Source organism: Cladophialophora bantiana (genome assembly GCF_000835475.1).
Source record: "Cladophialophora bantiana CBS 173.52 unplaced genomic scaffold supercont1.10, whole genome shotgun sequence".
Lineage (NCBI taxonomy): Eukaryota > Fungi > Ascomycota > Eurotiomycetes > Chaetothyriales > Herpotrichiellaceae > Cladophialophora > Cladophialophora bantiana.
The window spans coordinates 584,679-600,939 of record NW_015971584.1 but is presented as its reverse complement, the minus strand read 5'-3'; the positions used below and the strand labels follow the sequence as shown (position 1 = coordinate 600,939).

General features: G+C 51.5%; 6 protein-coding genes across 6 annotated transcripts; 4 read left to right on the top strand and 2 right to left on the bottom strand.

Moving 5' to 3' along the window:
• Positions 1-349: 349 nt before the first annotated feature.
• Positions 350-2,244, bottom strand: Z519_07127 (uncharacterized protein; the record flags this gene model as incomplete). The annotated part of the gene is made up of 4 exons (XM_016764862.1): positions 350-460; positions 591-1,400; positions 1,462-1,833; positions 1,945-2,244. 4 exons carry the CDS (start codon positions 2,242-2,244, stop codon positions 350-352), a joined length of 1,593 nt encoding a protein of 530 aa, XP_016618812.1.
• A 593-nt stretch (positions 2,245-2,837) lies between these two features.
• Positions 2,838-4,269, bottom strand: Z519_07126 (uncharacterized protein; the record flags this gene model as incomplete). Its single annotated transcript, XM_016764861.1, has 3 exons — positions 2,838-3,160; positions 3,212-3,734; positions 3,799-4,269. The coding sequence occupies 3 exons, from the start codon at positions 4,267-4,269 to the stop codon at positions 2,838-2,840; spliced, it is 1,317 nt and encodes a 438-aa protein (XP_016618811.1).
• Positions 4,270-5,380: 1,111 nt separating this feature from the next.
• On the top strand, positions 5,381-7,055 carry Z519_07125 (uncharacterized protein; the record flags this gene model as incomplete). The annotated part of the gene is made up of 2 exons (XM_016764860.1): positions 5,381-5,520; positions 5,591-7,055. 2 exons carry the CDS (start codon positions 5,381-5,383, stop codon positions 7,053-7,055), a joined length of 1,605 nt encoding a protein of 534 aa, XP_016618810.1.
• Positions 7,056-8,041: 986 nt separating this feature from the next.
• On the top strand, positions 8,042-8,697 carry Z519_07124 (uncharacterized protein; the record flags this gene model as incomplete). The annotated part of the gene is made up of 2 exons (XM_016764859.1): positions 8,042-8,163; positions 8,220-8,697. The coding sequence occupies 2 exons, from the start codon at positions 8,042-8,044 to the stop codon at positions 8,695-8,697; spliced, it is 600 nt and encodes a 199-aa protein (XP_016618809.1).
• A 1,980-nt stretch (positions 8,698-10,677) lies between these two features.
• On the top strand, positions 10,678-12,902 carry Z519_07123 (uncharacterized protein; the record flags this gene model as incomplete). The annotated part of the gene is made up of 8 exons (XM_016764858.1): positions 10,678-10,812; positions 10,862-10,912; positions 10,970-11,080; positions 11,159-11,312; positions 11,359-11,749; positions 11,806-11,829; positions 12,057-12,274; positions 12,376-12,902. 8 exons carry the CDS (start codon positions 10,678-10,680, stop codon positions 12,900-12,902), a joined length of 1,611 nt encoding a protein of 536 aa, XP_016618808.1.
• A 910-nt stretch (positions 12,903-13,812) lies between these two features.
• Positions 13,813-16,109, top strand: Z519_07122 (uncharacterized protein; the record flags this gene model as incomplete). The annotated part of the gene is made up of 4 exons (XM_016764857.1): positions 13,813-14,732; positions 14,817-15,584; positions 15,650-15,925; positions 15,983-16,109. The coding sequence occupies 4 exons, from the start codon at positions 13,813-13,815 to the stop codon at positions 16,107-16,109; spliced, it is 2,091 nt and encodes a 696-aa protein (XP_016618807.1).
• Positions 16,110-16,261: the final 152 nt, after the last annotated feature.

Genomic DNA, 16,261 nt, shown 5'->3' with positions numbered 1-16,261 from the left:
AAAACTCTAGTAGTCATGAGGAGGACAGGGAGGAGCTAAACGCTCTTCCTTCCCACTCGGTACGGGAGATCTAGTTCTCTCTATCTCGTCGGTCTCATCTGTTCTTCTTTCATATGTGTCATTGATCCTGTCCAATGTGGTGCACAAACTCGGGAACAAAATATTAAAAAAAATTGTTTGATGTCTTTCGTGGGAGTGCGAATGCCCAGAAATGCCCTTGGTGGCTGGCTTGATGCTCTCCGACTGTCTATCATCCTTGCCTTCGCCTTCTCGAGGCCTCAGCTTTCATCCCCCCGCCCTAGCTTCCTTAGCCGTCACTTTTATTTTCGCCCTCGCACTGCTTTTCAACTTATAGTAGCATCTTTCGGTATCTCGGCTGGCATCGAACAAAGAACTCTGACGGCTCTGGATCACCCAGGTTGAAGATCTTCCACTCCTTCTCTGGGTCCGCGAGTTCTAGCTATATCCGGGCGCGGAATGGTGTGGTTAGCGGGACTGCTTCTTCTTGTGCAGAGGAATTCGACGTGCAAACAGGAGGGGGAACAAGGAAGGAGAGGAGAAAAAAACTTTGAACGAGGGGCTGGACTTACCGTGAACATCCTCAGAACCGAAGGCACCACTTTGTACAGCTCCAACAGCGCAATATTCTTCCCGATGCAAGTGTTCGGCCCGGCACCCCAGACGAGCAGGGCCTTGTTCATGGCGGCCAGCTGCTCCGGGCTCGCGTCCAGCCAGCGCTGCGGGCGGAAGACCTCGACGTCCTCGCCGTACGTCGGCTTGTGGCGGTGCATGATCCACGCGTTGCAGCTGACGATGATGTTGCCGGGGATGTACTCGCCGAGGATATGCGCGCCTTCGGGCGGCGTGACTCGCTCGATCAGCTGCATGCCCAAGCCCGGCCAGATGCGGAAGATCTCCTTGAGCACGGCGTCCAGGAAGGGCAGTTTCTGCGACTCGCCGAACGGCACCACGTACTCTGCGAAATTGATCGGCTCGCTGCGGCTTTTCTCGCTGGCGTTCGGTGGGGGGAAGTACGAGTCGATCTCGGCCACAAGCTCCTTCAGCACGTGCGGATACTTGAGGAGGAAGTAGAATGTAGCAGCCAGCGTGGTGGCGACGGTCCCGCTGCCTGCGTTGACCATGGAGAGGGTCAGACCGAGCACGGCGCGGTCGTCGACAATGTCTGGGTTGTCGATTTTGGCCTGGAGAAACTTGGTAAGCAGATCGACGCGCGCCTTCTCGTTTTCGCTGACGCCTTTGAAGTCGCGCTTCTTCTGGTCCATTTGTCGCTGCGCGATGGGCACGGTCGCCGTCACGCTGTTCCAGAGTCCCCGGCGGCCGAGCCACATGAGAACCGGGTTCTTTTTGAGGACGCGGTCGAGCCAGGTGACGTTGTTGACCTGGAGGCGAAATGTCAGCTTAATGTTCTTGGTATCATTCGACCGGGGAGGGGAAACCCACAATGGTGAAGTAGCGCAAAAAAGTCGTCCGCGCATTGATAATACCGATATGATCGTACCCGGCCTCCAACAGACCATACCCCTTCCCCATTGTCAGTGCGCTGACGACGTCCAGGGCGAAGAATTTAGTCCACTCAGACATGTCACAAATGCCGTCCGGACCAGGTCTGCCGGCAAACCTCTGGTCCAGTTGAGCGAGGAACGTGGTGACAGTGTCGGTCACGTATGGCTCATAGTTGACGAGCGTGCTCATGGCAAAGGCGTTGGCCACCGATCGCCGTAGCTTGCCGTGGTAGATCCGGTCAGTAGTGGAGAAGATGTTCGGGACGGCCACACCTCGAGAGACTCCCTGGCCAACCTTGTAGAAGTCGGACTGGAGATTTGCTGCGTTAGACAGAGTAGTGACCGGGAAGAGGCAGTATATATTTCAGATCTGATGAGGTGCTTGCCTAAGGAATTCTATTGGGGGCTTTGACTCTCTCACCTTCGAAAAATGTGTCATGTAGATGTCCTTAATTGCATCTGGATCATTGAACAGCAGCGTGTTGGGCCCAACACGGATGATTTTTCCATACTTGACCACGCTGGGGTAGGCACACCGGTCCGTATACCACACCCACTGCCACAGCCGCCAGAAGTTGGTGAAGGAGGCAATGAATGGGCCATCGTATTTATTGAGACCTTTTTTGTAGCGGAAACTTGCTGCCCACGCACAAAGAAGGACTGTGGTAAGAGAAACCCACACCCATAAAGAGACGTGAGATATTGAGTCGGTGGCGAGCATTTTCCCCTCCCCTTCTGCGAATTAGGAGTGGCGAGGGCCCAGACGGATGGTAGGTAATATTAGTTGGGCTGTGGTGGAACGGAAAGCGCCTCCTCTCGCTCAGACGACGTTTTGCTGGGGGACATCACCAGATCCGGTGGTTTGAGATAAACCAAGCTTCTTAAGAAAAGGCTTGACACGGCCTGCTTCTCCAATAATGGCATTTTTCTCGGTGGATTTCCGCATCCCGGAGTCTCCTTCTTTGGGTCCCATGGGGTCCAACTCACCTTGTGGAATGCCTTCGAGGGGAAGTCGGGAAGTCGGACGGGGAAAGACCGGAGGAGGTGTTTGCAAGGCACAGTCGAGATGAGACGCGATATGCTAAGGTCCGATCAACGCTATTCTGGATTTGATCTGGCGATGGCGCACAGCGAAGAAGCAGGGGAAGAGTATGAATGTGAAAGTAGAGTGGAAAGAACCCGATATAGGTCAATAGACAACAATGCCTGTAACTATGGGACAAGATGATTGTAACGACTGGTACGAAATAGGCCTCGTTTCTGTCCGTGAGACACTGGGAAGCGAATGGAAATCTCTATTTCTCTAGTCCATCCCTATGCAACCGCAATGCTCTCCTTTGCAGCCGCCCAGTCTGCTTCCAAGTTTCCCTTCCACACCCATGCCATGCGATCCTTGACCTTGTCCCGCACGACCGGTAGACATTCCTCGAACGTCTTCCCCTCGAAATCTGGGCCGTGCATGTCGTAAACCTCTGCTGCCTGCCGTGATGTGATTTGGGCTTTTTGCGCCCGTGGCACGCGTGCCGCTTGGTACAGGTTCATGTACGTGGCAAGCCCAGCGACTGGATTGTTCAGGTAATCCCGCACAGCAATACCGAGCACGTTAGCATCTTCGATTGAGAGTCCTGCACCGGAGCCTAGGGGGTACCGTCAGATATCAGGGAGGGGAATAGCAGGGATCAACGAACCTTGCATGGGTAACATTGCGTGCGCTGCATCACCGCTCAGAACAACTTTGCCGCCCATGTAGCACCATTGAGACAACACCTCTCGATCATTGATCTTCCACTCGCTGATAACAGGCGGCATCGCTCGGATAATTCTCTGCACTGTCGGATTCCACCCGGCATATTCTTTCTCAATCGCTTCTCTCGGTGCTTCGCTTCTCCAGCTCTCCTTGAGCCCGCCAAGTTCGCTCTCCGGCTTTGTGACGAACGCGACGACGTTCATTAGCCGGTTTTGCGACATTGGGAATGCCAGAAAATGTTTGTTAGGTGCGAGCCATGACAGCGTCCAAGACGAGTACGGCCAGTCATCAGAGACAGCGGAGAGGGGAATGGTACCGCGAAAGGCTATTCGACCTGAGTAGACGGGCTTGTCCACAGCAAATTGGGATCGGACCGCGCTATGAATGCCATCACAGCCAATTACCAGATTGGCAGACTCTTCTGTACCATCAGCGAAGCGAATGGTCACGGTAGACCCGTTGTCCTGTCCAAAGATCAGCAGCTATTGCAAGAGCGCTATACTAAAAAGTAGAGACCAGGAGTGATACCTTAAGTCCAATAACTCTCTTGTTCGTCTTTAGCGTTGCACAGTTCCTTCTCTGAATCTCGCTGTACAAGACCTCCAAAAACTCAGCTCGATGAACCCACAACTGTCTTACCTCCTCGGCACCGCCGTTGTCGAAGGCCAAAGCGTCCACAATCAGCTCATCTGTGTCCCAACGGCGATTGCTCCGATGCACGCCGTTTCGATAGCCGGAGATGGCATTAGCAGCCGGCCACACCCCAAGCTTCTGAAGCACTCGGCCTGCAGAGACACCTATACCGACTCCAGCGCCAATCTCGCCGTATTCTGGGGCTTGCTCATAGACGGTGATGTTGCTTGCTGGCAAGTCAGGATTGTATGTCGCAAGGCTGAGCGCTGTTGTGAGCCCACCAATTCCGCCCCCAACGATCCCCACGCGGAACTTGGAGGGATCAAAGGCCCCCGCGGACGATTGATCAACGTTTGCAGCGGGCATCTGATACAAGTCGCAGTACGCCAGTAAAGAGATCAATTTGGTTAAACAACAGAGCACCCTAATATTTACCTTCTCGTGGCTTAGCACGTGATGGTGCTGGTGTGTCCGGGTGTAAGACTCGAGAGTACTGTGTATATATTGGTAGTCTCGGCTATGGGGAGTCCCTCGTCAACGCAAACGCGTCTCCAAGATATCTGCACATCCTTACTCTTCACGGCACTGTGCCGCCGGCTCAAAGAGGGCCAATGCTGATATTTTCTCGCATTGATAGGTCAAGGCACGAGGAGGAGGAGTTGTCAATGTCAGAGGCACGGGGATAGCACGGGAAGTGGTTCTTTGGGTCTGCATACCTGGCACAATGTGTCACCGTAGATTTTTATCCCACGACCAACTACGTAGGACACAAATATAGCGTCACACGAGAACCAGAACCTCGTGTCTTGCTGGACAGGGGCATGAACTACTAGGAAGCGGCGTAAGTAGCCCCTCGTCCTTCTTTTCCTTCTCTCTTTTTTTTCTAAACCTTCCAAGAGCGATAATCTCTCCGGACTTACTAGTCCTTTCCTTTTAAATCGTGAATACATTCCCCATTACATATATCCAAGAGCCATATATGTCTCTACTTAACAAACGTCTTGTAGGAATGCCTCGAATCATGGCCCGAGACATTCAACAGATGGTGTTTGCCGAGTGGAGGAGCTAACTGCACAAGTGGACGCAAAAAGAGGTCTGCGATTATCGAGAATTAGAGCCTCAACCAACGTTCAATCAGTTTATTGCTTCGAATTGGTGGATGGCCGTTGTTTTGTCACCCGTATCTCTGCCGCCAGCCCACTCGCCATTAATAAATGGGCGATATCCAATCGATTAATACGGTGTGCCAGGGGTGCGCCTACATACTATGGGTCGTTGTATCTCCTCACTCCACACCACGAGCCTCGGTAGGTGTGATTGTGCGCGGAGAAGTGCGGGCGAGGATTGATTGCGAAACCTCATCCTCAGTCGATGCCGATCGATATCTTTTGGCACCGAGATATTTCTTCGCTCGACCTGTGATGCTTGAGCGAAAACAACCAACCTGACAAGAAGCGGCGGACTAGACTTTTCTGCCATGGACACGCAACTCGATTTCGACGTCCTGGTTATTGGCGCTGGGTTGAGTGGGATCTACTCCCTGTATCGCATGCGGGAGCTGGGGTTGAGGGTCAGAGTACTCGAGGCTGGCACAGGTGAGGGAGGGACATGGTATTGGTAGGTGCTCCTGGGTGATGCCGAACAGACACAGACCGCGAGGAGTGAACACGGTTGACATTTCCTGCAGGAATAGATATCCTGGTGCCCGCTTCGATTCTGAGAGCTATTCCTACAGTTATTCCTTCTCACAGGAGCTCTTGGATGAATGGAACTGGACGGAGCATTTCGCCCCTCAACCCGAGACGTTGCGGTATATTCAGTTCGTGACTGACAAATTTGACTTGCGACGAGACATGCAGTTCAACACCGAAATCAAGTCGGCACATTACCACGACACCAGTCGATCATGGGAATTGACAGATGACAAGGGCAACCGATACACCTCGAGATTTCTGATCACAGCAATGGGGCTGTTAAACAAACCCACGCTACCCAACATTCCCGGTCTCAACGACTTCAAAGGACAAGCCTTTCACACCGCCCGATGGCCACATGAACCTGTCCATCTCGAAGGGAAACGGGTGGGGATAATAGGTACGGGAGCAACGGGGATACAAATCATCCAGGAGATTGTGAAAACCGTGGGCCATTTAACTGTGTTTCAACGAACAGCGAACTGGTCGGCTCCGCTTCGTAACGCCAAAATAACCCCCGAGGAGATGGATGAAATCCGTAAGCAGTATCCTGATATTTTCAAGAAGTGCAAGGAATCGGCCACTTGCTTTTTGCATCCGGCAGAACCCAGAATGTCAGCCGACGTCTCAGAAGCGGAAAGAATAGCCCATTGGGAGGACATATACTCGCGGCCAGGGTTTGCTAAATGGGTTAGTAATTTTCCGGACGTCGCATATGACCGGGAGGCAAACGCTGCTTGCAGCGAATTTTTTGCAAATAAAATCCGAGAAAGGGTAAAGGACCCTGTGACCGCAGAGAAACTCATTCCTAAAGACCACGGCTGGGGGACACGGCGGATACCGATGGAGACGCACTATTTCGAGGCGTACAACCAAGACAATGTCCGACTAGTCGACATCAGAGAGGATCCGATCGAGCGCATAACCGAGAAAGGGATCAAGACCCGCAGTGAAGAATTCGAGCTGGATATCCTGATATACGCCACTGGCTTTGATGCTGTGACAGGATGTTTCACGGCAGTTGACTTTCAGGGGGTGGACAAGAAGAAACTGAACGACGTCTGGAGCGAGGGCCCTCAGACACAGCTCGGCCTTTTGGTTCATGGCTTTCCCAACATGATGATGGTCATGGGGCCCCACCAAATGTTTGGTAACATCCCTCGAAGTATCGAGTTTGCGGTCGGCTGGATCGCCGACTGTATACGCTACTGCCGAGACAATAACATTACGCGGATTGAAGCCACTGAAAAGGGGGTGAAAGAGTGGACCGACCACGTCCACAAATGCTCAGAGGGCCTCTTGACGAATGAGGTAGACTCCTGGATGACAGGCATCAATAGGAATCTTGCTCACAAGCAGAAGAGGACTATTGCACGGTATATGGGACCTGCTCCAGGGTATAGAAAGAAGTGTGACGAGGTTGCAGCGAGGAAGTACTCAGATTTCGACCTAGCCTGATAGTCAAAATGTGCGTCGCCATTATATGAATATACGACTCCTACCTCCAGCGCGACAGTAGAAGACCCTTATGATGAGTTTCCCCGGCGAGCTGAAGAATGGACTTGCAATCGTACAGAGATTTCTTCGAGCGACGCAATTGTGTTAGCAATGTTGGCATGACCATGCTGCTTTCCGCGCCTAGTAATAAGCTTGAACACTCCATGATGCCTTGACACCCCTGTGGGGGTCCGTCTTGTATACCTCGTATTTGTCTTCAGAACATAGGATGAGTCAGCAATGCAGTCCGTGTGATGAATATCCATTTCAAGTAGTGGGTGTGAGCCATATATCTCACCCTGAACAGGGCTGCAAATCCTTACAACCCCCTCTCCCGCTCCTGTATATCATAATGCAGTATTCGTGTTAATAGTTCATTCGCGAAGGCTAATACCAATAGAGTAAACAGTTCGCCAGCTGCAAACAGTCAAGTGCCCTCGATTGGCTGCTCCAGGAGTCGGCCAACCTTTTCACCTAATTTAGGGCAAACACCCAGCAGTCATGAAGCAGCCAGACTCCAATTATGCTTCCACCTCCTCCTTTGCACCAAAACATAACATAATAAGATATGACAGTGGCAAACTAGGGCCTTGAAATCAAAGAAATGATCCAAGAATCGTGGCGGAGTTGCCCAAAGCCGGCGCCTAATCCTGGAGACACGGGGCATTTCCCACGAGGCGACCTCATACCTGACAACGAGACTGGGTGTTGGGGATATAGTAGACGCCACATCCCCCCGGTTGTCGGATAGACCGGGGGCATCCTAAAATCGAAGGGCGGAGAATCCTTATTTATGTGAGGCGTCCCATATGGTTAGGCCTGTCATCCTGGGAAGGTTTAAGATGCTGCCCGTGTCGCTGTGAACCCGACTGTCCAGAAAAACAACATCTTTTCTCCGTTTGTATCATCTCCAGGATCACTTGGGATATAAGTCCCACCAAAATATCATGGGTTCCCTTCCGATAGTCGACTTTGATTCCCCAAGCGACAAGGTCCTGAGCCCATCTGTCCTGGCTCATGTCGTCTTGCGTACTCAAAAGTTTAAAGAGATGGTTGACTTTTACACAACGTAGGTTTCTCCGAGAGTTCTTGACGATGAACCCTTCAATGCTAACGAGAGGTCAGCTTCCTTGGCGGCCATATCACCCACGGAAATGACTGGATATTTTTCATCACCTACGACCATGAACACCATCGTATCGCACTGATTCAGCTTCCCGATACTGGGCCCAAGGTCCCCACCAGCTGTGGCTTGCACCACATCGCATTCTCTTTCGCCAGCATGTCGGATCTCCTGCTGTCATACTGCCATCGCAAAGCCAGGGGCATCCTACCGTTCTGGAGCGTCAATCACGGCACAACAACCTCGATCTACTACAAGGATCCAGATGGGAATATGCTGGAGACTCAAGTCGATAATTTTGACACATCTGCTGAAGCCACTGAGTACATGAAGAGCGAGTCATTCGCGGAGAATCCGGTCGGGGTGGATTTCGACCCTGAGGAATTGATCTCTAGAATCAAAAAGGGAGAGCCGGAGACGGACTTGAAGCGTAGAGCTGATATTGGACCTAGGGGACCGCCAAGTCTTGATGACAGGTGAACACCCACGAGGGAAATGGGGATCCTGGGCAGAGACCCCCTTTCGGAAGTCATATATGACGTTTCTTATTAGTTGGGATATTTCGTGCTTCAGCGTTCTCTCTATGGAGAGGAAATCATCAAGATTTCTCGCTCCTCATCCATTCTTACTGTCGCATGTCATTTGCCTGCCAACATAAAGTGTTGTCTCTTGATATATATCTTGATCGTACCTGTGTTTCCTATGACAAATTTTCTCGCGATGGTTTCATCTTACCAGTAAAGGTGTCAGTATATGTTCACCACGTGTCGAAGCCCTGCTGACACAATCGATTATGAGCCGTTTCCCCTTTGAACTTGCATCGACACGGGTGGTCAGCATCAAACTGCGAACAGCGAAAAATGGTGTATGCCTGTGAATTCCATTTGAGGGCCAGGGGAGGGCGTTCAGCCAGAGAACAAGCCCTCACGGTAGCGAAGGTGTTGTATCATGCCCACGTTTATTGCCGGGAAGTTGCCTCGCGATGGGGCAGGGCTACCTGAGATAGCTCATCCTGAAGGGTTCTGTTGTTGCAACGCAGTGGCTTGTCTCTGATCCTCGTGGAAAAAAACAAGGCGCAGAGTAGATAAGAGCGATTCGTCTTGCCTGCTGCTCTTCATCACTAGAGGCGAAAGAAAGGCAACTCTCAATACTCATCGAGTTTTCAAAACCCTCAACCCTAACCCAGACTCCAAGGTGGCATGCCGCCCTGGAGGTAACACGTTAGTAGAGAACGGAGCCGGTCACGTGGTAATCGCAGGTCACGTCGTCAGCACTCAAATCTCTTCCTCTCGTTTTCTCTTCAACCAACTGCCGTAGTTCTGAAGGCAACCCGCATTACCGCCCCGCAAGACATCTGACTTCGAAATTGAAGCCACCCGTGTTACACCAAGATCTGACCAGCCGGTTGCACTCGGACCTGGACCTTCCAAACCCCACGGCCAAACCCGCCACAACATCTACTTGTAACAGGATAGTTGGGAGACTATCTCGGGTGGGAAGTCCCTTCCCCTTGGATCGTGCTGCCCCCGTTCCTGGCACGGTGCCTGGCCTTGTAGGAAAACGCCTCTTTGACCGCCGCCACCACCACCACGCGTCAGTAATAGTGATACACAAGCTCGTTCTCGGAAGCTATCCGGAATCTAGACATCGACAATCCTCATACCAGATGATGGATTACAAGACGGCTCCAGTAGCGCTTGTCCCATGTCCAGCATGAAACACTCCCAGAGGAGGTTTGCGCTTGCGTGGAACTCGCTGCCGGTCACCCAATGCGATCATCAATCTGTGACCACTCCCACATGAGATTTGCAATTCTCGGGGGGAGGAGATAGTCCGGTGGTGTGAGGCGGCGGGCTTTTGATCAACCGAAAGGACACCAAACACATAAGGCCGATCCATCGTCAACCACCGCAAAGATACTTTTTTGGGCTAGACCCGGGAGTCGATCATGCATACAGTACATGCACCTCATAATGTGGAGAAAGAGCCAAACCCCCTCCACAAACCGATACAAGTTTTCCTGGAGTTGAGCGGCGAATAGCCTCAAAACGAAGCAAACAGCCTGCCACTTGCGACCACCGCTCTTTTGAGTACGCGTTGCCAGCGAGCCAGGGTCTGCCCTGTACTAGAATTCTCCGCTGGTGCAACCTCAATCCAGGGTGCACTCTTCGAGAACGTTAGTGCAACAGGATCCATCTCCTTCGCCACGAAGCCTTTTGTGCTGATGGACTTGGTTGCAAGCCAATATCTTTCTTCCATTGGCAAAAATTGTACCTCCTTCCAGACTAATTTTGATCGTCCTCCGCACACGCCCCAGTCCACCGCGCCCAATCCGGGGGTTGGGATGGAGAAACATGAGAGATATATAATGCCTTCGTCTGCCTTATCGCTCCACGGCTGTGTTCCACTCGAGTTCTCGAACCTCATCGTGCGACTAGAAGTTGCATCATATTCCTCACTATGGCTTTTATCAAATTCCCAAAGATCTACAACACCTACTTTGTGGCCTTCATAGCCACGGTGGGTGGGATGTTGTTTGGTTTTGATATCTCCTCGATGTCAGCGATCATTGGAACAAAACAGTACAATGACTTCGTGAGTCACTCGCCTATGTTTTCAAGGCCAAGAAAGCTAATGTCAGCAGTTCGATAGACCCGCAGGTGTTACTCAGGGCGCAATTGGTTCTGCGTTGGCAGTATGTTATCATCCGTCACCTCCATCATTCTTGAGACAGGTTAACAGACGTTTGCAGGCTGGTTCGGTAGTAGGATCCATTATTGCAGGCCCTGTGTCGAATAGAATTGGAAGAAGAGATTCAATCATGTTTGCCTGCCTTTGGTGGCTTTGTGGTACAGCTGTACAGGTGAGGACCGAGAACGTTCTCCATGGTTGCCCCTTATTGTTTGAGCAAAGAATTTATCTATTAATCTGAATTCAACAGACCGGAACTTCAGGAATCGGCTCTCTTATTGCCGGTCGAGTTTTGAACGGTGTCACCGTGGGCATTACCAGTTCGCAAGTGCCTGTCTATCTTGCAGAGATAAGTCGAAAGGAAAGGCGCGGCGCCATCATCATCATCCAGCAACTTGCTATTGGTGGGTTTGACTCTATTGGAAGATGGAACTTGCTAATTATATTCAGAATGGGGTATCTTAATCATGTACTTCATCGGATACGGTTGCAGCTTTATCGACGGAGCGGCGAGTTTCCGAACGGCTTGGGGAATCCAGTTTGTGCCTTGCGTCTTCCTGATGTGTGGACTGCCGTTCCTGCCTCGCTCTCCCCGTTGGCTGGCAAAAGTCGACAGAGTTGATGAAGCCATCAAAACACTTGCCAAAATCCAAGCCCATGGAGATATCACCGACCCCCTCGTCGTCGCTGAATGGGAAGAAATCACCACCACACTGGCTGCAGAACGGCTTGCTCCCAAGGGCTGGCGTAAGTTCGTACTCAACGGCATGTGGAAACGGACTCTCGCCGGCTTTACCGTTCAAATGTGGCAGCAAAACAGCGGCGCAAATGTTATGACATAGTACGTGATACCAGAGACACGGTTGTTGTATTTTGAACTAACCTATGCTTATTTAGTTATGTGGTTTACATCTTCATGATGTAGGTCTATTTCCCTTTTTGACTGTTGAGCTGCCTTTCCAGGTGTGGGTCATGTCACATGACTCTATCACGCACTAGTCCTATTAAGGACTAGCTTAGCCTGGCTGGGATCCCTGTGTCTCTGTTCCTTGATTGCAGGCCCAACCGGTCATTGAGACCTTCTTGTCCCTTTCCCCTCTCTCTTCAATGGATGCGATGTGGCAGTTCAGGCTAACGCCAATTGATAGGGCCGGTCTTACTGGAAATATCAATTTGATTGCTTCCGGTGTGCAGTACGCACTGTTCATAATCTTCACAACCATCATGTTCTTCTACATCGACAAGACTGGGCGCAGACCGTTGCTCATCTACGGAGCCCTCGCCATGGGTGCTTGCCACTTTGTGGTGGGTGGTATATTGTCTGCTGGAGAGAGCGTCCCTGGCGGCGTTGGCGGGAATCCAAACGGTAAGCTCCCGCTCCCTTCCCAATAGAGATATCTCGATTTGTAGGGATCGGGCTCAAAATCGCCATTAGTGTCTGGAGGATGCATGCTAACAGATACGCAGTGGTTATCAAAGTTACGGGCTCAAAGGCTAACGCAGTGATTGCATTTTCGTACCTCTTGATCATCATCTATGCGCTGACCCTCGCGCCTGTCTGTTGGGTATATGCTGCCGAGGTCTGGAGTTTGGAAACTCGTGCAACCGGAATGGGCATTGCGGCTCTGGGAAATTGGCTGTTCAACTTCGCCCTCGGTCTATACATTCCTCCTGGATTCCAAAATATCAAGTGGGGCTTGTTCATTGTCTTCGGCTGTTTGTGTATTCTCGGCGCGATCCAATTCTACTTTACCTATCCCGAGACATGCAACAAGTCGCTGGAGGAGATCGAGGAGATGTTCTCCCCTGGTGGGACCAAGCCATGGAATACTAAGCCAGGTCAATCCAGACTTGACAGGATGGTGGAGACAGCGCGCGAAAAGCACTATACCGTGGAAGATGTCAAACGAGACTTGAGAACTGGTTCGATTGACCATGGCGGTCACATCGAAATTGCAGGAGAGAAAAATGAAGAGCAGCAAGTCAAGGTGTGAACTCAAGCCAGGATACTTCCCTCACAAGTTCTACGGCTCAAGTCCAACATCAGTCAAAACCAACCAGTTACAAGAGAAAGGTGATCGTCTGAGCAGACGTATATAACCCTAGGAACCCAAATTGCAACATTCGCAGTCGAAGAGTTTCCGATTGAGTAGATATATATATCTCTCCATAGCCGCTAAGCAGCGGATTGACATATATGCGGAGCATGCGAGCATGGCCTACAAAAGAGCTGTCGTCCGCGTGGTGGCCATCTACTGAGAGGGCAGGTTCTTTCCCCCTCGACTACTGCTGTACAATCCCCCCGACCGAGACCAATCGACTAGTTCTTTTTGCCCCGGCGTGTGGCAATTGCTAACTAGTTTTCAGTAGCTTGCGGGGTTGGACAGGGGAGGGAAGGGGGGGGGGGGGCGACGGGCCGTACTCAGTGCAATCTATCGGCTAGAAAAACCCACACCCTGCTGGCGCCTATCGGCCGCCAATCTCTTCATCTCTTAACTTTATGTCACAGCGAAATGCTCACAGCTCTGCAGTTCTCAGTATCATTCACATGGTGGAGAATGACTGGTGGCACCGAGCCACAGTCCCCATGGTAAAACGATGGCCTCAAGCAAGGTCGCCCGACGCAGAACGCCCGCATCAGCGCCTTGTCCAGAGTGTGGCCGCGCATTCTCTCGCAGCGATAGCTTGAGTCGCCATCTCAAAACCCATTTGAATCACGCAGAAGAGCGTCCGTTCCACCGGATCATCCATGAAAAATTTCGCGCCTGTAATCAATGCCGGAAATCCAAGATCCGCTGCACCGGGACTATCCCCTGCAGACGATGTGGGCAGCTAGGAGAACAATGCTCTTATGATCTGAGGCGCGGAGATGGTCCCATCTCTTGGGCCAAGCCTCCTGCAACCATGTCCATCGTGGAAGAACCTCAAGAGAATACTTCGGCACCCTCACCATCACCACAACCGTCTCCAAGTGACCAGCAGACAAGCGGGCGAGCCGCCGTCAACGAATCGCAATCCTTCTCCCTTGGTGCTGCTAAGGCTCCAAATGAGCAATTAGGGCTGCCAGCTTCGTCCCCAGAGAACACTGCAGCACTGCTTCATCTCGCTCTGTCTTCAACTCCCGAGACCCGGGCGATGGCTTTTGACGATGGCAAGGACTTTTCAGTCATCCCGTCAACATATGTGTCCCCGACTTTTCACATATTGGATCCTTATAGTTACAGATTGCCATCTATAGCTGATTCCCGTGAGGCACCGACACCAAACAGCCAGGCATTTGCTCAATGCAAATATCCTGTCCTACAGTACTTATCGCCATTCCTAGATCGGGATTTTGGATCTGGCCTGGCCTGTGACCTTCTGGATACATATTTCTCGAGCGCATTCCTGAGTCGCATGCATCCCACATGCCACCACATCCACAACTTCATACTGAGGAAAATCGACGTTCTCGATTCTTCCCAGCCCCGTCAAACCCACCCGGCGCTTTTAGGTAGCATGCTCTTCGTGGCAGCCTTCAGTGACAAGGCTCTCGGGTTGTTTAGTGGGCCTGAAGAGAAAGATCGAGTCTGCAAGTATTTGAGCCTGCTCACATATCGCCTTCTCAATCCCGCCAGGTATGAACCGTTGTTAAGACAGGAAGACTTGGGGCTGCCTCCGATCTTCGGTCCAGACTCAGGATGGAGCAATGATGACCTGCGGCGAGCTTTGGACATTCCAAACGATACTTTCCCCGAGTCCTGGGGCATGGATTATATCATCGCGTTTATTCATGTTTCGTCGGTGATTTCAGGAAGCGAGAAGAAGGCTGCCAGCATCAGATGGTAAGTCATAACTCGAATTGCTTTGGGTGGCTCGTCCATTTCTCCTCGGCGTCCTCACCACGGCAATTTCTGACTGCTAATTAGGTGGAGTGTTGCTTTTAATCTGGCAAGGGATCTGAAGTTGAATGAGGAGGCACAGTCCACCATAATGCCACAAGATACAGAGAATCGGCCAGCCGGCTTGAATTGCAAATGTTCTCTGAGCCAGCACGCTGAAGGAGACTTCATTAATGAAATCCAGCGTGAGGAGCGTCGCCGGACGTGGTGGCTCTTATTTCTGATGGACCGACATCTGGCACTGTGTTATAACCGGCCGCTCGCACTGTTGGAGGCTGAATGCAAAGACTTGCTGCTGCCACTTGACGATGTTACTTGGCAATCTGGTGCTCAGCCGCACAGCCATGGTACGCGTGCCGAGGGACCAAGATGCATGCTGTTACCTTCTGGAACAGGACGCTCGCATGGGCCGCCAAAGACTTGTTCGGGGGTGGGTCTCTTTGAATTCTTCTTGCCACTGATGGTGCATTGCGGCACTCTTCTGGATTGGAATCGATCGCGCCTACACCCCGTGCTTTCAGGAGCCTCCATATGGAGTTCGCAAGAACGCCAAATCTTGCGTGAGCTTGATAATTATCAAGCAACTTTGGATCGCGTCACAGCAAGCATATGCGCTGAGAACGATACCGAGGAGGGTACTCGGTGGCAGCAACCATCTGCTGCTGAAGTGGAAGATTCTGAAGCAACCCACATTGCCAAAACTGTGGCCGGGTATGCGAGACATATTGTAAGCGTTCTGAGGATTCTCGTGGGTTCGAAATGGGATCCGGTTTGTCTCTTTGAGGATTCGGATTTGTGAGTTCCTCTCGTCTTTGTTTTACCGGGGACCCTTCTGGATACAAACTGACCGAAAATTGTAGCTGGACATCTTCACTAGGGTTCAAAGACTCCATGTCACACACGATGGCAGCTTCTGAATGCGTGACCCAGATACTGGAATGTGACCCGGACATAAGTTTCATGCCCTACTTCTTTGGGATCCAACTCCTTCACGGCAGCCTCCTTCTCCTGCTGGTAGCATATCGCTTACAGGCTGATTCGGGCAATGCAATCCTGGCTGCTTGTGAGGCTGTCATTAGAGCAACGGAAGCTTGTTTTGTCACGCTTCCAACAGACTACCAGCGACAATTTCGAAAGTAAGAACAGTCTCCGCTTCCCCCGATGGAATTCTGTCCGAGCTAACGACAGACCAGCGTTATGCGATCAGCAATAGCTCTAGCCAAGGGCAGGAGGAGCAATCCTCGTGATACAGAAAAGCAACTGACCTTCGTGTTAGCAAGATACAGATGGTCCAGAAATGGAGCTGGCCTCGCTCGCTGACATTGGCTATATTGTTGGAGCTGGCCACGTTGAGGAGTCAGGATTCTCCCCTCTTTTGCATGCTTTAATACCAGCCTGCGAATGACATGGCTGCCGAACAATCAAAGCACCGCGTCATGGCTGTTTAGCGAAAACCATAAATGGGGAGGGCT